Source organism: Apaloderma vittatum, unplaced genomic scaffold, assembly GCF_000703405.1.
Source record: "Apaloderma vittatum isolate BGI_N311 unplaced genomic scaffold, ASM70340v1 scaffold44957, whole genome shotgun sequence".
Classification (NCBI taxonomy): Eukaryota; Metazoa; Chordata; class Aves; order Trogoniformes; family Trogonidae; genus Apaloderma; species Apaloderma vittatum.
Window position 1 is genome coordinate 43364 of NW_009727593.1, and position 26199 is coordinate 69562.

At 39.6% G+C, this 26199-nt stretch overlaps 1 protein-coding gene across 1 annotated transcript; it reads right to left on the reverse strand.

The window, feature by feature from the left end:
• Nucleotides 1-13238: 13238 nt before the first annotated feature.
• On the reverse strand, nucleotides 13239-23972 carry NUP50 (nucleoporin 50kDa). Its single transcript, XM_009873711.1, has 7 exons — nucleotides 23901-23972; nucleotides 22822-22905; nucleotides 20029-20224; nucleotides 18113-18772; nucleotides 17054-17132; nucleotides 15879-15997; nucleotides 13239-13655 (listed from the first exon to the last, which is right to left on the reverse strand). The coding sequence occupies exons 1-7, from the start codon at nucleotides 23967-23969 to the stop codon at nucleotides 13453-13455; spliced, it is 1410 nt and encodes a 469-aa protein (XP_009872013.1). The 5' UTR covers nucleotides 23970-23972; the 3' UTR covers nucleotides 13239-13452.
• Nucleotides 23973-26199: the final 2227 nt, after the last annotated feature.

The window sequence follows — 26199 nt, forward strand, 5'->3', positions numbered from 1 at the left end:
GACAGTTTGTTACTGTGTTTACTTTGTAACTGAGAAACCAACAATATGTACAGAATGTGTTCAACTTTATACTCGTTGAGAGAAACAACCTGAGAATTTCATAATGATGTACAAATGAACATCATTCCATAGACTCTCGCCCATACCCTCTCCATGTCAGTTTGGCTAAATGTGTGTGCGTGAGTGTGTGTGCGTGTGAGGATTGAAGAGATGAGAGAATAATTTCCTGCTGAGGAAAAAGATAAAAAGATGTTACAAAGATACATTGCCATTGGGTACGTGCAGTGGGGTCAGAGCTTAAAAGAGGCTGAAAATGTTCCCATTTCGTTCATGTGTCAGTATTAGGACAGGTGAACTCTGCCGACAGATTTCCGTATCTACCAAAGAACAGCAACATTTTCATCCTCAAGAACTGGCTAAGAAAATGAGCCAGCGAACGAAGGCTAAAATGTGCTGCTATAGTAAAGCTGAGGTTCGTATCCGGTACTAATGCTGCTTATCTCTCTCTGTTAGCTAAGTTGGTACAAGTTTGAGCCTAAAGAGGGAAACCCAGATGCCGTAATCAGACTCCAAAACCTAGAAACCTTACCAATAAACCAACATCCTCCTGCATGCACTGCAGAGGGCATGAGAGCAGATTAATGCTCGGGCAGCTTGCCCAGATTCTTCATCTCCTCGTGGTGTTTCGCTGCACTGTTACATGCCGAAAAGCATGGAGAGTTTTCTTGAAAGACAAAAGATTGAAATGTAGTTCTGTTCTCAAAAGTGACTAAAAATTGCATGGTGGCAAGTCTGAAAATAGCGTATCAAGAGCTCTCAGGAAAAAAGCCTTATGTTTACAGGTAAAATGCAGCTTTCTCTAAATAGCAAACCTCTGCTGTCCTTGGCATTTGAAAGCAAAATGATTGAATACTGAGACTGCAGCAGTCTGGTTCTCTGTTTTGATAAAGGAGCCAGTCAGTACTTCAGTTTACTTAGGACTGGGTGGGACAGCGTGTCACTCAGAGCATGTGAGACTCCCAGTACACGCACAGGGGGAGAGACAAGATGTCATTTTTGTCACTTTTCAAACTCTGAGCACCTGAACTTAATGGTGTTGCCACAGTTACCGAATGGCACTGTGCTCTGAGCCTGGATCTTTGTCTCCCTCATACGCAACCTTTCCCAAAGTGCTTTGTTGTTACTCTCTCAATAGCGTCTGACGACTTAACTTGTCAAATAGGACTTTCTGCTTTTTTTCCCTCTGGCCAGGTTCCATGGAAATAGCTCCACTTCAGCGCAAAGCTAGTCTAACTTTATCATTCAGCCCCAATGTGGTGAATCCAGCATGGTAAGGAGGTCTTTTTTTATTTGAGGCTAGGCCCGAAAGCTGTCACCTTAGCACTGAGTGATGGCATCTCTAATGCTGGCAGCATGAGTGCGTGACAGGGACAGCTGACTGGTTTTTACTTCACTTCAGATGTGTTACTGCAGCATTAGAAGAACTTTCGCTTTCTCGTTACCAGCACAGCCATGTTCCACGTTGCAGCATTTGAACTTTGCTCCGTGGAAGCGCGTGGTTGTCCGTGCATGTATGTGAGGGTGTTCACGCAGCCTAACCCGAGGTGTGTCACTTGGGTGCCCAGGCTTTCTTCCTGAGCCGGGGTGAGAGGTGGAGTCCTAAATCAAAAGCTGAAGTGCACTGTCAGGGAACTCGCTAGGCAGCCTAGGCGCTGACCTGAGATCCCTAGGTAGCGTACCTGATGTCAGTCGGTACAAATATTCTCCCTATGCTGAGAATTAAACCACTCTTTATCTAGAAGACCAGCCCTATCCTGAAGCCTCTCAAGATACTTCTTATTCTGCACTTTCATACTGCTGGGCTGGGCAAGTCAGTGCTCAGTTTTCCTTTAAATATGCATTGGGGAGGGAAGAGAGAGAAGGTTATTATTTGTACTGCTAGTAACAATTGATACTTTATGGTCAAACAACCAGAGGAATAACGTGTCGAAAGGAAATGTATCCAGACTGGAACCTGAGTGGTAGGTGCTTGAATAGTTCTCAGTTGACAGTAATTTGTAATGCTTTTTTGGTATCATGTGTTACGATCGTGTATAGCTTAATTTCATGTGATCTGAAAGACTGAGCGAATCTTGCTGCGTAAGATTTCGGAGCAAATGAAGAATTATTCTAAACCAGTACATTAGTATAAGGACAATGTTACAGAAAGTACAGTTCAGATCCCACATCTATTACGCAGGAGTTATCATCTGCTTTGTTACATGTACGTGGGTGGATTTCAGTATCTAGTTTTTGAAGGGATGCAGTGTAGGTGTCCTAAAAAAGTCAATTTGTTTCTTGTATCTTGCTAGTGGATATGCTATAGGTATGTTGGACTCGCCTTTTTTAGTAGAAAAGGGCTACAGGTATGCCCAGATGGACATCCATAGAAAATGGAGGTCAAAAAGTCTACTGAATGTCAATAATGCTTTTCAGAAACCAGTAGATGTGCCAGCTTCTCAGTTATTCCTTCTCTAAACAACTGATCTTAAACTTGTTATGTATAGTCCCTGATTGCCACTTCACTGTCAAGTGGGGGAAAACAAATTTCACTTTTTCTGCTTTTAACCAAACCCAAAAAATTAAATTGTAATGTCCTTGTATAGACAGATTGACAGGGAAGATGATCAAAGGTTTGCTTGGGTCAAGATGGCACAGCTGGGCCCTTAGCATGCTGTTGCACTATACCAAAAAAGAACAGTGAATGTTTATAGGAACATCTCATCCTTTTAATTTTTTAAAATTCTGTAGCTCCTAAGCAGTAAACCGTTTTGAGCCTCTTGTTGGAGATTCTGATAATTGCTGAGGAATGAACTGGTGTGTTCTGCATGCCATAAGGGCTGTGTGGCTGTCGATGTCTTAACTGTTGGAGCACAGTGGTATTCATTAGCTATGTTGATGCTTGAGAATGCAGCACAGTTAACAGGTTTGGGTAGCTTTGCAGAACAGCTTTATTTACAGAATCTCACCATACTTCATTACTCAACTTCTTCCATCCTCCTGCCCATTTACTCCCTCTGGAGATGGAGGCTTACCCCTTGAACTCTCCCAAAGTGATGCTTATTGATAGATGTCAAATGCAAGGATATAAATCTCTTAATCCTTAACACATTTTTTCACCGCTATCCATTTACCAAGTAAAAAAGCCTTTGTTTGTTTTTTTTTAAAAAAGAAAGCTCTTAAACTGATTATTTTTATTAGCATATTATTGTCTGCCTTAGAGATTGCTACATATGTGAAATTGCATTCTCTTAGTGCCAGCCAGCACAGGGTGGGTTCTAAGTCTCTGTTTAAAAGAATAAGCCAATTTTAGAAATGCCACAGATCCTTTCAGCTGTCTTGGCTTATCCAGTTTGTGTGGGTTCACGTTTCTTCTCATTTTATTCTCCTGGTCTTAATTGTTTACAAGGCTTTTGCACGTTGGGCTCTCGGATTGCTGTTACTCAGTTTTCTGTTTCTGGTCAGTGTGCTTTCCAGAAAAGATAAGTGTTTGCACAGGTGACTTTTCAAAGTAAAATGTTTTCCCCAAAGTTTGTTCTTACACCAAGTTTTAATTTAGATAGTGAAGTCCTTGGCTCTGCAGACAGATTTCTTCCAGCAGATCCTCATGTACATCTGGTCATTGAAATTCTGTGTGGATGTGGAGTCCACACAAATAGTCTACACTTCTAGACTGTTGACCTGCTTCTTGCCAAGCATTAATTTTTCTCTTTCCAGATGACTGCTTGTCCTGTATTTTGTAGCCTGAAGCTTCCCCTTATTGAAGATAGATATAAGATAAAATCTTCAGAAGTGCCTAAGCCCTGTTGTTATCCAGTGAGGTTTAAGAACAAACTTTTATTTAGGAAATGAATAAAGTAGTCTTAAATTCTATCTGCGTTGTGTGTAGCAGTGTCAAGAAATGACAAGTTCATAGTTCTTGGAAGAACTGGCCATCTCCTATGGGCTTACCCTTTGTGTTTGAAAAACTCTCATGGTCTCCAAAGGTTGCAGATGAAAGCTCTGGAAAATGGATTTCTTGTGATCACAGCAGTCAGATATCTGCGAATGCCTTATCTTGTTTTGTGAGGTATGACTGAAAGTGTGTGGCACTGGTGCTTAGGAATTCTGTGTCAAAAATAGGTGCAGTAGAATGCAGCTAAAGGCATTGTGAAATAAGTAACTTTTACACCAAACCTTAAGCAAAAGAGTATTTTACACCTGAATGTAACTGTTTGGATGCTTGGTCAGGATAATACAAGACTGGAAGCAGGTTACAACATTGAACATTCTCTGTGTAAATATATAAATATTCTCAGCCTAATTTTATCAGACTAACACATGTTGCATGGTTTCGGGGTGGGGTTTTTTTGCCTCACTGATCTTTAATGTTGATTAAAAGATGATGGGTTGAAAATCTTGCTGGCACTGTACTGAGCCCTTTGAAGAAAGAGCAAGGAGAACCTTTGTGCACCAAAAATGGAGTTGACTTTGCATATGGCAGCAGTGAAGAAAGTGTTGGACCCTGCAGCCAATAAACAGACCTCTTAAATGACCATGAATTCTGTTAACAGTCTTTTCTCTCTATTGTGCCTAGTGGTGCTTGAGTTTGAATGTATTCTTTACTGGTGGCAAGCCTGAACAGTGGAATGACGCTCTGTGGCTCTCGTGGTGAGCGTTGCCAAATAGATGCTCCTGAGGCAAAGTAGCCTCCCTACTCTTCGTTCTTACTCCCCTTTGAACAAAGCCCAATTGCTGACTCTGCTTCCTGAACCTTCTGATGATCAGCCTCTGCCAACTTGACATGTAAAGGGGAAGAATGTAAAAGTCAATGTACTATTGAATTTGTTTAAACAATTTTTTTTTCCTTTAGATGCTACCATTTAAATTTTATTATGTAGCCATTAACATTTAGGTTTGTGCAGTGTATGATATTGAGAGACTGGTGGCTGCAGTGAAGAACTTCAGGAAGAACTTCAGTGTGGGTTTGTGCAATGTTGTTAAAATGAGATTGCCCTTTAGTTCGTAACTACTTGGTCTGCCTTAAATTGCATGTAGTGACATTGAATCTGTTTTGGTTTAAAGATGTGCAAGGCACAGCATTCTCGCTCCCGCTCTACCCAGTTTTTGCAACTAACATCTCACAGGAGGCTTCTTCAGGGGAGTTTTCTATCAAAATTAGTTAAAATGAAACGCTCTTCGAACAAACGTTACCAAGTATAGAAATGAGTTGACGTGCTGATGATTCCATTTCAAAGAATGCCAGACCAGGACTAGTTTATGAATCCATGTGTGTTGTAACGACATCTGTGCTAAGCCACGCATGATTGCTTGGAGAGGTGCGGCATGCTAGGCAGAATTAGAAAGCAGAGCTTAGAAAGGAGAGTGGTGTGTTTTAGTTCTTTATATGAGTATTTCAGGAGATTGTTGGCAGTGCTGTTCTGTGCATGTGCATGCAGCGGGGCAGGAATCTTAACTGGTTGAGAAATACAGCAGCCATAGCGGAGAAAGCATTATTTTACACAGTATAAAAGGCAAAGAGCAGCAGAATCTTACAAAACATGGTAATAGACCTCTCCTGTTCAGTCTTTCAAGAGTGTGAGGAAAAGATGTGCTTGGTTTTGGTTTGATTTTTAATCCAATTGCTGGGGGCACAGAAGAATCATAGAATCACAGAATGGCCTAGGCTGGAAGGGACCTTAGAGATCATTTAATCCAACCTCCCTCAGAGACGCCTCTCAGCTAGATCAGGCAACACATGGGGACCGAGCGGTAATCGAACTCACGGCCTTGGTGTTATCAGCACCGATTGAGCTAACTGGCAACCCCCAAGACTGCCAGTTTTCACAACTTTAATGAATTTATTTATTGAATATGCTACAAGAAAAATATTGTTCTAACAGCGTGGCAGTGTTACCTTGTTCAATACAGTCCCTGCTTTGGGGAGCCAGGTTAACTCATCCTTTTGTCTTGGAGTCCTGTGTGTCTTGCCTGTCCTCATCTGGAGGGGGATGCTCCCAAGAAATACCATAATATTGCTTGGCACACAAGTTTATAATCAAGATGTGATTTTACAAAGTCGCACTTTGGATATTGAATTTAAAATGTTCATCTTTGCTAGCAAGTAGCTTCTTGTGGACTTCTGTCAGAAACGTTGTTCCTGAAACTTGTAATTAAAAGTTTGCAGAAAGCAAAGGAGTAAAATGCAGGAAGACTGTGGGTCTGATTTTCCATTGACAGTATAGATGAGAATCTGGGAGTAGCAGATGTTACACAGTAAAGATGACCTATTTAAACACAGCAAGGAAAATACAAGTTAGTTCATGTTTGTCCCCAGCTTGGTTCCTCACAGGGGTAAGCATGGGATCTAGTGACCTCATTATGGGATATAAGTCAGTTATAAGCCAGAAAACATGTCAAAGTCAAGCTAACTTGCTTTTCCTAGTAGGGTTAATGTTGATTGAAATGATGGTATGAAAACCAAGGCAGATGATTCATTTTCTTGTCCAGACAAGACAGAAGTGTTTGTGTGCACAAACTGGACTTACTTACGTGTGAGAAGCATGGACTTCTTCCTTCCACTGCACTTCCTCTGCAGCAGATAAAATTGGCCAGCCATAAAGCTGTCATTGTGCCAGCATGCAGGGTATACTCTGTAGCACCCGCACAAAAAGAAGGATCTTTCCACAGAGTGTCCTTGTCGGAGCATTGAATGAGTGGGAGAGAGGGCAAGGAGGCAGCCTGTTAGGCAAAAGCAGTCTGCGGTGGCTGCTGCCTGCAGAGGTGTGAGCGTGCTGCTGAAGATGCTGCTGCTAAGTGAACTTTAGGCAATAAGATACATTTGTGAATAGTAAATGTGCAGTTAGTTAACTCTGTGGTCCTGAATTCACTTCAAAGAAATTGGTTAAAGGAAGATGGGAATAAACAATTTTAAAACCCTACTGAAATGAATGGAGCTGGCTGATAACTTTCAAAAAGACCAAGTCGCCCTGCGCAGATGAGTGGAGACTATACTTTAGTTGTCTTGCCTGCCTTAGGACAGATGGACATTTAAAAATCCCCTTTGTCTCCAAGAGTTAGTTCCAGCTGCTTTAATGTTTTCCCTTTTGATTCTGATGATTCATAACTTTCACAATCAATGATTACTCAACTCGTGCTCTTCTGCCTCCCATCTCCCTCGACATTAAAGGTTGGTTTTATTATGGTTCTGCTTTTCCTGCTGGGGCAATATTGCTGGGGAAATCCAGCAAAATGCAGTTTACTCATCTACAGACTCTCCAGAGTCTCATACTCAACCTTTAATTGAGATGCAATCACTGTGTTCATCAAAACCTTACGTAACTTAGAGATAGAGAATGCCTTAAGCCTGCTCCAAGTCTGGAGGCATTTCTTTGCTCCTGAAGGACAAGAAGTTTGGCAGAACCCATTCTTCCACCGCTGCTCATCACTGCAAGTGTCAGGCTAGGTTTTGCTTTGAAAATGAGACTGACGGATGTATCATCAAGGGGGAAAAAGTGTTATTATTCAAGCCTCCTTCTCAAGAGTTAACGTGCCTCCTGGTAAGTACCTCCATGGTTAACCCACCCAGCATATAAGACCAGCACAGGTGATTGTACACAGTATTCACTTCTGGCTTCACCTTAAAGGTAAGGAAACACTTACTGCATAAAACACCAAACTAATTAAATTTGGTTTGTTGATCTACCGTTTTCTCTTCAGGAATCTGTTTTTTACAATGGAGAAGCCACATTTGCATTTCCCCTGGGATTGCAATCAACAGAATTACCATTTGCAGGTAAGAGGAATGCCCTGACTGCCCACCAGTTCAGGTAGGGCTCCAAACTAGTACTGATCTTGAGACAAAAAAATTTGTATTGTATTATGTCACCTATGATCTGAAGTAGTAAACCAAAGCTAGATGCTTTTTATTGAGTGGTAGTGCCTGAGCAGGCAAATTCTATTTGTATCTTTGGTGCTTCTGCAGACTGTTAGAGATGATCCATTTCTCCTCTACCTCTCAGTAAGGGTTATGTTCTTCCTAATAGCAGTACCCACTAAACCGATGATTATGAATGTTTACTTTTGTTATGATGCTTATTCAGGATGCTCAGATGCAAATAAGACTTTCTAAATGAGTATAAAGCCTTAAAAACAATCAGCAGTATACTACCCTAACAGAAAATTGGTGACTGCTTCAAACAATGTAAATTTTCTTTACCTCTTCATTCGTCTTGTGTAGCCTTTGTTTCTTGGGTGCTGCTCCTCCTGTATTTCAGGCGGTTGCAGGTTCTCACGCAGTCACAGGCTGCAACTTGTGCGGTCACACAGAGGTTTCTCGTCCAGCCGTCACCTTCTCAACATCCAAAGAACTCTCTTGCTGTTCACCTTAGTTGTCCTGTGTGTCTTGTGACCTTTCTGTGAAGTGAATGTTTTACCAAAGTAAGATGTTGACCAAGCTTTTGAGTCTGAGCTTGTTGACAGCTTCAAACGTTGTGTCATGTAAGGCTGCATTACTCAAAATTACTTGGCTGGCTGTTGCTCTTCATTTGGCTTTCCATTCTGTCTTCGGCAGGAGATTGATTATAGCAGGTAACCTGTCTGTAGATGCATCATTTGGGTCATGATTAAAGTTTATGTGTCGCCCTCATTTTTCGAGCTGATGACATGTACGTAGCCTTTAGCTTATACTTGATGTGCATCTCAGATGAATCAGTTCTGACTTTGTCGTGACTTGGTTGCTCTAACTCGTCTGCTGTGAGGGGTGTTTTCTTGCTGGATTAGGAAAGGTGCTGATTTTGATGAATGCAGACTGCCCTCGGAGCGTTGCATTTTCTTAGCCTGGATATTCAGGACTTGCTGTCTTCTGCCCGTTACTTTTGTCCCTTCCTGTTGTGCAAGTGTTAAAATCTTGGCTGATTAGCAAAGCATTAAGCATTAGACGTCCTAGATTGCTCCAGCGTGAAATGAGTAATAAGCTTGTTTCTGCTCTTGAGAACCGCTATTTTGCTTTCTTTTCTCTACAGCTGCTGAAAGCTAAGGAGACTCTGTAAGCAGTGGTGGCTATCTTTTCAAGAAGGAATTAGGAGATGTCCAAAATGTAGAATAATGCCACATCCCAAATGTGTTAAGTTTGGTTTTGGTGGGTTTGTTTGTTCTGTTTTTTTTTAAAAGAAGTACTGGGCAGTATTAGATAGAAATATGTCTCCCTATTGATAGCAACTGCATCCTTAAAACTGGAGCATAGGCTCTTGGTTTTCCCAACCACTGTAATTGTGAGGGTGGTGATGGGAGGATGTCTGGGTCCTATTTGCTAACCAATAGTTGTATCCTCGTGCAAGAAGTAGCTCCCATTTGTGGGCATGAAGCAGATACATAGAGAACTATAAAGAAAATTAAGGGAGGGCTAAACAGCATCCTAGCGGCTAAGAGAAGAATTAGGCTGGATGACGGGTGCTCTCATGGTCTCGGTAGTTCCTGGTGCATTGGAAAGATCTACACTTCTCCTAACGAGTCTTGATTTCTCTCCCTCCTTCCCCAGCCCCATTTGCCAAACTGTCACAAACCTATGAAGAGAAGAATCTCATGGTCTGTCTTTAAGATAGAGCTTTTATGCTAGATCTCAAAAGATGTTCTACATATGTCATAATGCAAACACGGGTTACTTTTGCTCTTAAATCTTTGTAATATTTCAAGCAGAGGGTTTTTTAGAAGTCAATCTCTTCAGTCGTTCCCTTGGCACGTAAGAACTAGTTTTTCTCTCTCTGGTTGAAGGCAGCCCTGGCTTCTCCCTCAGAGCTGAATCAGCTCACTGACCTTGCACGAAGAGAGCGGTTTTTGCTGAACTGGCTCTCGGCAATGTGACAGGTTTCAATGTGACAGCTCGAGGAAGGGGCAGGGGAGGACGCGGATTCCTTTAGCGGCGGTGAGGCTGCGCGCAAGATTTTCTAGGCAGGAGTTCACCTGCAAGCAACCGATTGTGAAATTCCTTGTACTAATACAATGTTACGCAAAGGGATACACGCGAGACACTTATCTCCCGTTCGTTTATTCACATTTTCCATGGATTTTTGTACACCTCCTCAATGTATTAGAACTAATGAAAACATTTTTACGTGACAAATTATGTGAAAAATTCAGAGCAGTCTGAAATCTATGAACAATTAACAAATTGTCACATTCAGCATTTTCATTGGATTTATACCAGCTCATGCCACTTTAAATTGTTTAATGTCAGTTAATTTCTGCACACAGGCACCAGCTACAAAATTTTAGCAAATGCAAATAAGTTAAGGCATCAGAAAGAAAGTGTTTAAGGACGTTTCAAATGTTACAGTGCTGCAAAGGGAGCTGAACTGAAGTTCTTAATAGTAAAGCGTACCTCTTAACTGGTTTGCGTTCTACAACATGGTCATTTAACCAGTAAATTCAGTTTAAACTTTCACATCCATCAACAAAAAGATTATAGGAACATGCTGTTGTGCTCCCAAGTAGATAATTTTAAGTAGTTATAGGAAAAAAGAAACCTGCATATAGCAATTTAATATTTTAAAATAAAAATCAAACCAACTGTAGTAGGCTCCCTTACAGATGATTCTGGTAATTAACGAAAGCAGATATCTTGATTTTTTGTTTTGGGGAGATGAAAGATTTTTAGGCAGCTGAAACTTCAAAATTACAGCAGAAGGAAGAAACCATGATCCCTAAGACACTCCAACACTTAAGTGCAGCTGAAACAGTGAAGGCATTAATTCAAATTAGGGAGGAAACTTGCATCTTTAACATCAAGTATTGGATATCCAGCTGTTCAATATATTATGTATCTACCAAGATACAGGAATCCCTCACTAAGTTGGAATTCTGATCAAAATTCCTGCCTTGTAGAGCATGTGCCACTTTGTTATGAAGGCATCAGTGTACCGATTTCTACACTCTCCATGAATGTTTGCTTTTCATTCTGTTTAGGCCTTTACTTCTAGGTAATCATCTCTAGCTTATTACAGTATTTATGTAATTTTATATTTCTCAGCTAGAAACTGAAGCATTGCCAAACATTTGTTTTTATAACAGTACTGGAAAAGAGTTGTGCTTTATCACTGAACACCAAGTGAGAAGTGCATCACTTGCCCTGCTTCGTAGTCCAGGTCATTGCCTCAGAGGCAAGTTGTTAAGGACACATCAGAAGTTCAGTTTGTCTCCCACTTGTTTAAGTTAATTGGTCCACATTTCAACGGATGAGGAAACAGTTACAGAACCACGAGCTTTCAGAAGTCAACAAACACAAACCCCAGCCCACTGAGACAGTCAGTACAGAGCCGCTCTTCTCTGCCTGCAAGCCCTTCTGCACAGAGACGTGCTTAAGACAGGACAAAGGACAAACGCAAAATTAACTGAGCCCTTGGGATGTTAAACCTGAGCCCCTAATAAACTTTCAGTGTTTTGCTTTTCATTTGTACACAATTAACATGTAAGCCTCTAGCTTTTCGCCTCCAATTTAGGTATTTGCAAGACTTTCCTGTTAAAAAAAAAAGCATATTACTTTCCTCAAAATAACTCCACGTATTTTTAATGGTTAAGTATTGAGTCAGATGCAAAAAGAAAAATTTTAAAAAGGCACCAGTTTGTATTTCAAATAATATGTGAAATCGTGTTTGAGCTCCCTTTACACTTCAATATTAAAAATGCAGTTCCTGCAACCGCAGCACAGGTGAAACGTGAGCAAAGGCCTTTGTTTTTGAACTTTGGTCAGGAGGCCTATAGATTATGTAAAGTTTTTCCTCCTTTTAGCTAAGAGGGGAAAAAAATAAAAGGCCATAATCTGAATTGCGCAGTAATTTAGGACTGAAGGCAGCTGTTTGTCCCCTTCCAGAGAGCAGTGGGGAGCAGTTAAGATGTGCTGCATCTAATCAAGTGGTGCAACTTCTTTTTCCCCACCCACAGGATGCCACGGCTGTGGATTTCCAGGTCCCCAATAAGAATTGCATCATGCTGCTTTCCTAAAGAAAGGGAATTTTTCCTCTGTGCTGCGTTAGCCAGAGGCAGGTTATCATGTTTCTTCCCTCTCCCAAGAGCTGGTCAGTGTGACAGATCTGAGAGCAGTTCAAGTTTTATAATTACCATCTAGCTCTAGGATAGTTTCCAGAAGCTGGAAGTGAAGCAGAACAATTAGGGAAGGGGTTTCCAGCAAACGAGATCTGAACACTAAAAAGGATTAACTAACCAAATACAGTCTGATAGAAGTTGAGATGGAAACTGAGAACAGAATGATGTTCTGATCCACAAATTATTGCCGCATGGTTAAGTTTAACACAGCTGAAAACCAAGTTACAGATTGACCCAGTGCTCCTTACTTGGTGACAGAATGCTTGTCCTAAAGCTGCAAGTCACCGCTTCACTTAATGTAAGGCAGCAGAGCGCTGTAGTTTTAGCACATGGGAAATATATAATTACTGACACACACACATTTATGCATGTATTCTTGGTAATGGCCAGAGGAAATATAAAGATCTTATAAAAAAATCCTGAAATTTGTTTGTGAAAAGAGCTTCTTCATAAAAGTACTAGTAGCAAGACAAGTACGACATTTACAACTGCCTCTGCTGGGTTTCAGTTTTAGCCCCAGGGACCAGGGGAGATGACCTCAGAGGGACACCAGTGGAGGTGCAACTCTTTGCTTCTGACTTGTCAGAAGTTGGCATGTGCCAGCTGTGGTTGTGGTCCAAGATAAACAGTCTTCCAGTTATCTGCTTGTACTATTGCACATCATTAGCTTGTTGCTACAGTAAGAACAGAATTGATAGTTCTTCTCTAAGAAACACTACTGTCAACAAGACTATGCAAGCAAACTTTCTTTTAAATAGAGAGATGCAGGCTCCAAGTCCCAAAAGCACACAAGTCCATAAAAATTAGAACACAGTACAATATGTAGTATCGCTGTTGTTGGGGTACATTATTGTCACCAAGGTCAAAAAATTAGTCTCACCAGAATATGACAGACTACTTAAAAATCTGGATTCTAGAAAGTTTCAACAGTTAAACTTCAACATTCTCCATTCTCAAAACAGGGGGTTGTTGCATTGCACTGCAGTCTGTGAGGAAGCTCTGGTACCGTATTTTTGTACTCTGATTTCAGTCCATTTGGTCAAATTGAGCGGTGTTGAAAACATATGCTCTAATTTAAGCCAATGTGCTTTATCTTGAAGAAGTCCTGCATTTAGATATTGAAAAATGAGGGAGCACAATCCAACACTTGTGTTCTGTTAAAGCTTTTATTAGCTAGTTTAGCTTTTCCTCACAGAATTTTTCCAGCATTCCTACAACAGTTCTTAATATCAGAGTAAAGAGTTAAGTGTTCAAGTGAAGGTATAGAAGGAAAAAAAAGAAAAAAGAGCAGCAGCAGTTTGGCAGCAATTCCTCAAATCACTGACTGCAACTTATTTAAGCCTCCTTTTTCTCCAGTAAGATTTTGTGCAACTCATCTGCATCCTCACTTGTTTTCACCCTTATTAACATAGTGACAGGAACAGCTGGATTCTTCTCATCAATCGGTGGATTAGGAACACAAACTATAAGGACATTGTTTTTTCCGGTTCTTGTACATGGCATCTTAGGTGGAATTAGAACATTCAACAGTATGTTTCCTGCATATGAGGAGGAAAGAAAATTAAAATTAGCAACTTTTCAGCTTTTACTGCAATATAGATGTTAGTATACTTAAACAAGGATTTAAGTTTGTGTTTTGAAAGGAAGGCAATTAACAAATGTAATGTATACTCATCTTATACTTCCCTAAGCATGTGCTCATGGCCACTCTTCTTACAGATTCCTTTCCTCACTAGGAATGAGGAAATCTCTGAAAGTGCTGCCCTCCTTTTTTAAAGGGAGGAGTCTGAAGAGCATCAAGTGAGAGCAAGGAGAGGCAGGAAAAAGGGAAGGGGACAGGGGAGAAGCAGCAGCTGAGGAACTGAGTCATGGTGCTTAAGTTTATGCTTATGCAAGTTACTCACTCTGACCATCAAGCACAGTTCACAAGTAGAAGCAAAAAGTTAGCTTTAACACACGTAACAGACATGTTAATCTAAAATTGGTCAAACCGTGGCTGAATAAGTACTTTGTATCCTCAAATCATACAACACGCCTGCTGTGGTCTACCACCGGGTTACTAACAGCAGCTCTACATAAACTTGTTAAATCATGGAGCAAGTTTGAGAGCCTCCAGTATTAGTGGTCTATTAAAACAGTTGCAAACAAACTCCAATCTGCTTCCACGGAAGATGCACACATTTTGTAAACCTGGTAAATAGTTCAGAACACGGTAGTAGTATTTAGGGAAAAGTCAGTCTTCGCCTTCCTTTCCAGTTCAGTTTTTCAACACAGTGAGATTTTAGGAAAGGATTATAGCACTGTGTGAAGATAGCAAAAAGGAAAGCGTGCATCACTATGACTGCAGCAGCTTCTAGAAACCAGTGCCTGGAAACACCAAGTCTTAGTGTATGAGCTGAAGAAAAAGGAAAGATTTCCCAATACATCACCTCAGATGAAGGGAGTGTAAATCAACATCATGAAAATTAGCATCAGCTGAGTGAAAATCAAGACTTGTGTTAAAAAGTAGGTAACTCAGAGAGAAACCAAGTTTCCATCCGCTCTGTTCAACACATTCAGATCCCCAAAGAAACACTGAAAGCGCTGCCAACTCTGCCATAGATCTGCCTTCAGTTTTATCGCTAAGAACCGCCCTTTGTCTGCTGAGCCTTGTCTCCACTGAAAGAAGTTAATGACTTAGAAGCGACTAATACCGGAGTCAGAGCCCAGTCTCACCAAGTGTCTGAAAACTGCCCCGATGGGCCTGCAGACGCTTCACAGAGACTTGCTGCAGTATGTTATAAACTGCAAAGGAGGTGAGATTTACCTACGGCCTGCAGTACAGCATGGCTTTAGTCCTCAGGCCTTCTGTAAGCACAGTACTGATTCTATTTTATAGGGGTTGTTATGTGCACGTGAACGCCACATGCAAGTCTGTGCAAGTTAGGTACTGAAAAGTAGCAAAGTTTCTCAACAATGAATATCAAAACATTGATTTGCACAGTTTGAGTGCACAAACACTCTTCAGCCAGAAATTTACACCTTAAAAAAATACGTTAAGTTGCCTTAACTTCTAAAAGCAAAGAAACAGTTGTGGGGTTTATCTTTAATGAGCTGTATGTGTTAACATTTGTCTCAAAAGATATTCTGAGGAACTATCACACTACAGGTTGCTCTAATTCTGTAGAGGCAACCCACCATTTGTGATCCGACCGCAGCTAGCTAAACCACAGTTCAACAGCTGGCCTTCAGCAAATATTTTAAGAGCAACACACCTAGCAGAGTCCTCCATGGCTGGATCTATAGAGTGCTCCCTTTTAACCCCAAGTACACTGGATGTTTGCCCATGTGGCCAACCAGTGACAGAGCCAGAGTGAACTGCAGACAGGTAAGAGCTGGCCCGAGTCTTAGCACCAAATTTGTTCCTCTTCATTCATGCCTCACACCTTATACATGTATACTGCAGCTGTGGATCCAAAGCTACTCAACAAATCAGCAGTGGAGCAAAGCTATTAAAAAAGGGCTGGTAGGAATACCCAAACACACACCATAACCTCTTACTTCTTTGCACTGCTTCATGTGCACTATTTGGTAGTACACATTAGGGGCATCTTACTGCTTCTTCAACACTTGAAATTGGGTTTTTTCTAGAAGTAGAAAGGTTTTCACTGATTGTGTCTGTTATGCTGTGTAACAACAAAAAAAAAACCAAACCACAAATCTAATGCTTAGCAGGGAATTGCTTCAGCATCAAGGCTTACTACTAGAAGAAATTTTCTTACCTAAATTGGTATCTGCTCGGACTAGGAGTTGAGTTTTTTCATTTCCTGCTGGCTTTAGGTGTAATGTTCCTACACCTTTTTCTTTAAATTCATTATCCTTTTTATAGAACAGCTTGCACCTGTGAAAAAAAACCAAACCACACATACCACTGTGTTTGTATTTAATGTCTACAAATCTGCACAAAGATACCTCTCAAACACCCACACGTGTATAGATGACTCACAGTAAGCCAATAATTAACAATAATGAAGCGTTAACATGCTGTGAGTAGCATAAATATTTTTCTTGACCTTGTTTCATGGGCTAACAGCTATTATTTCCAGTTCAAAAAGAGAAAGGTAGTTCTTTCGGTTTTTGAAATGACAAAGTTATGTTGGGGAAAAATAAAATACACATCAACCTGTACTCAGGGTCTACAAGGAGTAATAACTGCAAGCTACAGTTTAAAAACACTAATTAAAAAAACATAAGAACTTGCTGTATCTATCTGCAGTTATAACAGGACTTCTATAAAAGATTTTTTTTTAGATTTTATAAGTGAAGCTCTAATAAACTTAATGCCATTCTTCATAAAATAGCAGATACCTTCTCTCAGATAAAGCAAATTACTTTTTGTAGAAGAACAAATTCTGTGCTAAGTGTTAAGCAGATATGCAATTACTTGGACTATTGAAGAGGCTTTGAAAAACTGCTTCTAGTAGAGCTAGCCTCCTTTTGAACTTAAAAGTACAACTTGTTCACTCCTTCATAAAACAATAAGCATTTTCCAATTCAAGAGTCTTATTTTAGGCTATGCAAATAGCTGAGCACCTGACTGATTTTTCAGAAGTACAGTCTGTTATTTGTGTGGTACAAGCCCTACAGTTTCAATATACAAAACCCAATAAAGGCAGAAACATCTTCAAAACCCATCACAAGAACATAAACTAGGTATTACTGATATGTCCAAGATGCAAAAGAATTTTATTAAGATCTTAAGACATTTTTGTCTTTAATCAACTTTTTTTTACAAGCAGAATGAACTTCATATTCTATATGGCTTTATTAACTAGGAAGTCAAGAACATACACATCATTAATTGTATGTTGCAGTGGTGAAGAATAGTGATACATAGGTATGAGTTTTATTCTCCAAGTTATAATTCTATTCACTATTCCAAGTTAAAGTCACTTACTTCTTTGAGTAGAAAGCATCTGCCTCTTTTATTTCATTAACAATGACTTTTGGTGGCTCTTCTTCTTCCTCTTCTCCTCCTTTAAATGAAGAGTTTGAATAGGTTAATATTGTGAGCATATAATCTGGAAGATAATTTTTGGCATTGTATTAGAACTCGTTTATGCATGCTATATTTGACACATATAAGTGTGGCCTGTCAATCAATGATTTCCAAAATACCTTAAAGTCAATGCAGGCTCTGAAACAGCTTCAACTACAAAAAAAGTCTTAACTTTTTTTCATTCAGCTACACTCCTCAAGCAACTTCATGCTCATCTTTAGTTTAAACGAAATGAAAATACCCAAACACCACCAAACAACTAAAATCAAAAAAATACAAATCTTAACAAGTCAAACTTAAGTCAAAACCTTCTGTCAGGGGGAAAAAGAGTTACAACGCTTCAAGGAATAGTCTCCACAAGTGGTTCCAAGTAAGGCGTAATAAATACTTAAACTAGCCAGGTTTAATTTGGGGAGGGGAATTAGCTGCAGGAATGACAGGCAAGACACAGTGGCAGGATAGGATTTCTATCAGCTTAGCCAAATAGCAGAGTAAGACTGTCAGGTAGTACGTAACTTGGCTGGCCTTACAGTCTATTAAGTAAGGTGTAGGAAATCGTTCTCCATCTTACGCATTTTATTGAGGGGATCTCTTGATTAACCTACTGGGAAAAGCAGCAGGATGGTAATGTCCTGCAGGCTCAAAGATGAATATTTTGCTTTAAGTTTCATCATTTCAAGTCTTGTATTCAGCTAAAGAATTACTTTTATCACAGAAACTACAAATGTGACAAATACATAGGTCCTGATAACCATGTACTTTTAGTGTTACTTAACACAGTATGCAAGGCACAGATATTTCCAGATTAGTTACCCATGAAAGTGCAAAACTGGACTGTATTAAATTCAAGAACACTTACGATCTAGTACAACGTAGTACTATTTAATCTTTGCAGTATTCTTAAGTCACGTACCTCTGCAAACTACAGTTAAGATCATAACCTTAAGCAGAATTTACCTTTATCATCGCTATTGCCACTTTCTGTCTGAGCTTCCAACACACTGGTGGATACTGCAGTGATAGACTTGGCCTGGTTTGTGTCTTTTCCAAACAAACCTGAATTCCCAGGAGAAAAGGAGAAACTACTAAGTGTTCCTGAACCAAGGGAACCCAAAACAGAACTGTCGACGGTCTTGCAAAAATTAAATGAGACAGTCGATGTGGCTCCTAATGAAGGGTCTTTTTTTTCTGATGCAGCTTCAGGTTTTCTGTCCGAGGCATCCTCTGTTTTGTTGTTACACAAAAACGTTGATCCTTGCTGTAGCTTCGAATTCCCAAACGCAGAAAGCGACTGAGCGCCAGGTGTCTTGTTGCTTTCGTTCTCAGAGCCGCTATCGCTACTGCTTCCGTGTTGCTGTTCAATATTTGCTAAATACTTCTCATAGTCTCTGAAGATCGGTGTCAGGTCACACAGTGGGTTTGTGTTTACATGCTTTACTATCCAGTCACGCACAGAACAGTTTAAAGCTGCTAACTGCTTGTGGTAGACGCTAGAGCTACAAACTTTACTCTGAGCGTAGCCAGATGAGGACGGCTGACTGCCACCGTTAGCTTTTGGGCTCGCAGCCTTCTTCTCAGTGAACGCTGCAGTAGTAGGACCATTTGACATTGTGGATCCTATGAGAAGGAAACATGTTTTAGAACATTTTTCTTCCCAGAAAGAAGAATTCTCGTAAGTTCTCAATACTTCTTGATCGTGTCTCTCGTTCTTGCTCAGTAATGTACCTGCTCTTGGATCACAGCACTGTGTACCAGATACTGTGGTACAAGTAAAAAGATATTGCGGTGATACAGACCTAAGCTCACTGTGTTTAGGGAAGTTACCTCAGTGATAGAAAAGTATAGAGGACACAGTTACATAAAAAAAAAATTCTAAGAAATCTTGCCCAGAGTAATATAAAAAAAGTTTGTATTTCACCAAAACCTTAATTCAAGCTTTTCCAAGCTGTAACAGTTATTAAACCAAAATATTCTGTTATCTCTTAATAACTGTGCTTTAAAAAACCCACCTCTGAATACACTAGCCCATGATTTTGCCCATTTTTGAGTGGTTCCTGCATAAAAATTGCAATAAGCAACTTAAGAAAATCTTCATTAAATATTTAAGTTTCCCCTAATTTAGTTAGACTCACTGAAATCTAAATTACTCTGAACTTCAAACTCCACCACTTTTATTCTCTGGCACGCTGACTGTAAAACATTGTGGCACATTTCTGCATCTCCAATACAAAGGGATGGAACAAGTAATTCTTCAGGGACTACCAAAGCATGAGACAAGTCAGACTTGCCAAAATATTTCAAGTGTCTTAAAATGTAGGGCTAAATGTAATAGGTAAAATTACAGTAAGACTGTTTGTGATACACGATATACAGGGAACAAAAAGATTTAAGACTTCAGCTATACAGCATATATTTACCAAGAACTGCAAAAAAAGAGAAACAAGACCTTAAAAAACATTAAAATCACACAAAAAATGCAGTTCTACTAAACCGACATTTTCTATCACTTCTTTTTTTTTAATTAAATTCAGAGAATTGGGACAATTATTTAACTGGAACGTGTTATCGACTTTTACACTATTTGGAGAGTGTCTTATGCCAATGTCTCTGTTCCCAGTTTTGCCTATAAAGCTTTTACCTCCATTACTAGATCAACAATTTAGTTTCCACCTTTTAAAAACTCCATGCATTTTGTAACTTGTCCCTACAGCAGTTTAAAATCTTTTTATATAATCTTATCAAGAGGAATAAAGTCTCAAAACCTTAAAATAGAACTACATGGTTGTTTAAATTTGTTTTTTCACTACTGAAAGAAACCCACAGATTTTATGGCTGAGTTTGTTGATAAATATGTAGGCTTATTTAAAACTCACCAAATGCTGATTGTGTTTCAGATGTGGTCTTTAAACTGCTGAAAGAAGGAGTGCTAGAGACACTACTGCTTCCATTAGACAGCCCTTCTAAAGGCTTTATTCCTGCACCATTACCAAATCCACTGAAGCCACCTCCTCCTTTTCCAGAAGGCAATATAAAGCCTTTAAACCCTTTAAAAGCTCCTCCACTTTCAGACTGGGGAGAGAGAAGGAAAAAAAAAAAAAAGAGACAACCAGTTACATACATCTCCTCTGCAAAAATCCTATCCTCACTGGATAGTCCATTTATTTTACCCTGGATCAGTGCATTACTCCAAGTCAGCTATGTAAATAAAATTTATAGCTTCCTTATGACACATATTGCTACTATTTTTAAAGGACTCAGATGTCTGGTATGAAAATAAACTAGATCTAGGAAGTGGATACATGAGTTGTTCAGAGCAGCGGATGTGTTTGACAACCTATTTAGACATCCATAGCATCTTGTTTTCTTTAATTACACCGCAATATATAATTGCAGGCTAATTTTCAGCAACTTTTAGCATTTACAGCTGCAATTAGAGTGCAATACTTGAAGCCACTCATCAAAACAACATATTTTGTAGTCACCTATATAACATTTAAGTGATTTACCCAAAATATTCCAATGTGACTGATGGGAGAAGCGAAGATAGACCGTACTTGATGACACAGTACATATGCTTTCTGCAACCTTCTTATTACCTATTTCTGAACACTGTCTTTGCAACCATATTATTTTATGGTATAGTTTCCTACATGGTTTGGTCTTTTTTTAAATACAGCGTGATTAACACGCAAATAGGCACTGCCACTTCTATGTACTGCATTTCTCTTTTGAAGTAATGAGCACTTATTACTGCAGGTGAACTTTCAATGTCTCTGGAAAGCCATCAGAGGAACAGGAGAATTGCTTCTGAGTTTCTTCTGCTTGTACCACTGAAGAATTGCAGAAGTTACCAATTTTGGGTTTAATTCCAGTATCTGGCCGTGTGGGTATGGGCTCTTCTTGCTTCCCTTTGTGCTTTACCGCTTATCATTTGTAGGTAGCTATTTTTATTCTGTCTCCTTGATCAGTCCTACCTATCCCTCCCTCTGGACATGAGGTTGAACGGCAGCCTTTTTCTTTGCAGCATTCTGCTTGCGCTGTTTAGAAACGTCAGTAAATTTCAAGTTTACCTTTCTGCAAATACTTCAGTGGTTTCTTATGCAATCTCAGCTGTCCTGCTGTTTCCTCTGCTTTTTAGACTTTGCCCAGCCTACCCTCAACTCTTCTCCACTTTCATCTCTTAACAGCCAGCATCCAGCCTTCTGACTATTCCTTCCACAATCATCTGGTCCCCTTTCTCAGCCAGTTCTGGTTTTCCCCATTTGATTTACTCTTGAATCCCTCCTGTTCAAGCTGTGGTTATTTCTTGCATCACCCCTTTCTAGTACAATCCTCTAATCAACTGCATCCTCTGCCACATTTGTGGCTAAAACTACAGGCAAAAGTAGGATAAGACAGCATTTACATTGCTTAGACAGCAGAAAGAAAAATCAAAAGCACAGGAAAAAACTATCTAGCCCCTACTTGTGCCTTGTCCCGTGCAATCAAAAAGCAATTTGAGCGACAGGTAAAGTTTCCATCCCCTTATTTCTAACATGTTGCATGCCCCGTTGAAAGAATGCTTTATAGAAAGATATATACCACAAAGCATCTGTCACAGATTTATGAAAGGACAGTTTGGTTGGACTGGGTTAATGCTTTCACAGGGACTAAACCTGTAACAAAGGATGATCAAGGGACCTGAACATCTTTCCTCTGAAGAGAGACTGAGAGAACTGGGGCTGTTTAGCCTTGAAAGGAAATGGCTGAGATGGGATCTTATGAATGTATATAACTATCTGAGGGGTGAGTGACAAGAGGAAGGAGACAATCTCTTTTCAGTGGTGCATGGCAATAGTACAAGAAATAATGAGTTTTAAGTTAGAACATAAGAAGTTCCACCTCAACATGAGGAGAAGCTTCTTTACTGTGAGGGTGACCCCTGGCACAGGCTGCCCAGAGACCTTGTGGAGTCTCCTTCTCTGGAGACTTCCAAAACCCGCCTGGACGCGTTCCTGTGTGGCTGCCCTAGGGGATCCTGCTCTGGCAGGGGGGTTGACTCTATAGATTGTTGGATCTCTAGAGGTCTCTTCCAACCCCTAAGATTCTGTGATTCTATGATTCAATTTTAAATTTGTTATTGCAAAGAGTAGGTGGCACTCAAGCTCTTCATAGGGGAAAAAACTTTTAAAAAGGACAAAAAAAACGTAGCGGCATACTTAACAAAAGACCGGGTTTTCATTCTCAGAACTGCTTAGTATTTTGGCTTTTATTACTTATTTAGCCTCTGAGACATCCCCCAGCTCTCTAGTATGGATAACTAGTAACTTTGAATTTCCAGACTTACATCTCTGCAAAGAATGAAACTGGAGCAGTTTCTGTGCCATTTCACCCATCTGTAGGTGATACCGTGTCTGAAACACACTGCATTTATTATACTTCCAAATACACATCTCTCTTTACCCAGTCAATACTAGTAGTACTCATTTTTCCTTCTAGCCTTTTTCTTGCTGTGGAACAGTAAACAAAAATTAATTTGCATATATAAGCTAACTAGCTGCATACACCTTCTAAACAATACCTTTACACAGTATTATTACAAGCCCAAATAAGTAAAAAGCTGAGCACAGATGTAATCTTTTGCAACTGAGTCAAACTACAGCACTAATGCTCAGTGATTACATTACCTCTGATCCAACATTTCGGCGCTTTGCTTTTTTAATAGCTCTGTTCTTCAGGACTTCTTCACTAGCTACTGAGAATGTTCCCACCTAAAGAAAAAGTTACGGAATAATTAGTGAAATTCTCAGAATGCATCAAGTCGTCACAGTCTGAAGAGATGGCTGCGATCAGTTTTTGAACACAGCTGTAACACTGCTCCCTAACAAATAAGGGAAGAAGTAAAAAAAAAAAACCCACAACAAAAAATTACACAGAAAATACAGTACTGGCATTAGCTTGCCAGCTACTTGGACATTAGCTGATACTTTGAAAACTCTGTCTTCCTTGTTCTGCACTGTATTTCTCTTTGTGCAATCTCAATTCTGTTACAACAAACAATTAAAGGTTTAGTGTTTTTTTTTAAATAAAGCCATAAGATATCTTTACTGAAGGTAATCTATCAGTATTGCACTGTTATAACCAATATTCAGTTTGGAGAAGGTATAGTGAGATGTATGCTGTAAGGCAAGCTAATCACTACTTACTACCCTGTAATGAGGAAATTAAGTTTTCTTAGTTTAGATTTCTGGAAGAGTACTGTCAGTTTTCTTTCTCACATGTTATAGGCCTAAACTTTTAATACTCTTAGTGGCACAGAAGCTACCATGTTTTGTTTCAAGATAATACGAATCCTAACACTAAACTATTACTATTATTGACCTTTTTTAAAAAAAAAAAAAAAAGACATGAGACATGAAGAAAACTTATCTCAAGAAATCAAACCCATTTTTCTTCTGAACTCAATAAATGCCCATCACACAGTTGAAGAGCATTATGTATTTTAAGCCTAGAGTTCCCTTTAGAAACATAATGTTCCTTTCCCCTGAGTTCCTGATGTCATTTTAACAGTTAAAAGCTGCTTTGCCATAATGTCTGCATATTTTGGAAGCTTTATTAAAAAAAATTAAAAATCCCTTTATATAATTGTCTTTAATTGCTACACTCTTAACCTGTTTTGCTGTAAATTTCACCCACAAGCCAAAAACATAAACAACTACTCTACTAGTAGGGGAAGGATGGGAGGGGGATCTAATGTGTATCTTACCTCCTCAGCTTCATCCTCCTGATCCCAGTTTCTGTCAGTCAGTTCCTTCTCTGCAATTCTCTTTGCCATTTTTCCACAACTTTGTAGAAAAAAAAATTGCATGGAATCAGTTGCACAGAAATTAAATTCTAAGTAACAGTGATCTTCAATTTGTATTACTTAGAACAACTAATGAGAATCTGAGTGTTTCTAACAACAATCAATAGCACTTGAGATTAAAGTTGTGCTGATAAACCATATTTGATCTTAAATTCAAACCAACAATAGAAACATGCAGTTCAATTATGAGTAAGTTTTCTTTAGCAGCACTGCTGGCTAGAGTCCCACAATCCATATACCTGGTCACCACTTACTCAAAAAAACCCCAAATAAGGAAAAAAGATCTGGTTAAAACATTCATATTCCACTCCATCTTGCTTCAGGATACCCATGTAAGCAACAAGAGAAAAGGAAGTTTCTGTAAAACATCTAAAATAAACACCAACAAGGACCTTCTGAAACAAATGGGCAGAAAGCTTGGGTAAGAATAAAGACAATGCTCTCCTACAAAGATCAGGATCAGTACAATATTACTAATTAGAAGTTCAAAAAATGCTATTACAAATAAATTTGATTATTTTTCCTCCAAAAGACACAAAGTGTTATCATGAATTTTACAGCAATTAGTGCATGCAGCCAAACAGTCAGCTCTGGAGAAGGAATGTCTGTGTTACTTCTAAACTTCTGAGTTCCATTTTACTAAAGTAAAACTTATCAGCTGTGTCCAAAAACGAAGAATGAATCCAGCTATGATATTTTGTATCTGGAAGACTTGGAAAGCAATCACATTACCCAAATTTTGTATGAAAGTAAGCTTGTTTTTTTTCAAATTATTATTATATCATCTGCTACTAAATATGAAAACTTTTCAAAAACGAGATGTAATTTTGTAGCAATTCAAGTCTCAAGCAAGGACAAAAATTACAACTCTTCAAAAAACTTTCTTAGGCTTGTGATTAAGACCTGGGCAGATTAAAAAAAAAAAAAGTTCCACAAACAGTTAAATTTCAGAGCCAAAAATGATAAGAATACACGGTAACAGAACATCTTGTTTGGCTGATGTAGTATTTTTAAACAGAACAGTAAATCCAGCTGCACTACAGTCTTACAGAGATTACATGGCGAAGTCAAGAATTTTGGTCTGACACACATTATAAATAAGGTCAAATTATTAGGATCTTTTGGAAGTACAGTGATAAAAAGATTGCTTTGTGTAAACACTTTAAAGCTCCCTAATCCAACACCATCCTGAAAGCAGAAGTCCTTCCATGCCCTACTCAATTGAGTCTTTGCAGACTGGGGAACTATTTAAATCTAACCCATTGAACAGAAACAAACAAACTTATTTTAAAGTCATATTAGCTCCCCAGTCCAGTTTCCCGCGAGGGTACAGTAACATTTGCAATCAGAAGAAGACAAGATTGCATCTCCTTGGCAGCGGACAGAGCTCAAAGGCTAGTAAAACCTAGAATTACACCACTGGATTCCACAGGAGATCAAATTACCACTCTTAACCCAGCCACTGAAGCATGACAGGAGCACATTAACCAGAAAGCCTATTCTCCACTAACAGAAGAAGGGCCTTGGCTCCGGGTTCTTTGCACCTACCTTTGTTTATACAATTTCTCTACATCAACACTCCAAATAGGAGTAGGCAACAGAATCTACGATGCATAAAGCCAGGTGCAAGAGAATTCTGGACACGCTTTCTAACCTATGAAGAAGCACAAAACCACCTCTATCTGATATTCACAACCTTCAAGAAGTTTTAACAGCAAATGCTCGAACAGGTTGAGATGGGAGCATTTTGAGAAACAGTTATATCAAAAAAAACTCAACCACAATATAATTTTTTTGCTGAACTAAAAAAACCGACCGACAATATAGATTTTTTGCTGAAGTACTAGTGACTACAGCTGCTCTACTTAATGCAGCAGTTTGAGAATGAGGCGTAATTTACCATTTGCACTCCACAGTATCACCTGTCTACCGTATGGCGACAAAACTCGCACTGTCGGAGCGCCCAAAATAAAACCAGGCGGGAAGAGAAGTCACGGGCATCTCTGCGCACTGGCGGGACGGGAGGCGAGCGGTGCGGGGTCACACCCGAGCTGCGCTACCGGGCAGGAAGCGGCCGTCCCGGCTTTCCGGGGTGCGGGATGCCGCCTCGGCGCCAAACAGCGCTTCTCCTTTCCCGAGCTCTTCGGTTTCGGCGTGGGTTCTTTCGGTTTAACATATGAAGTCCCCGCCTGCTTCCATA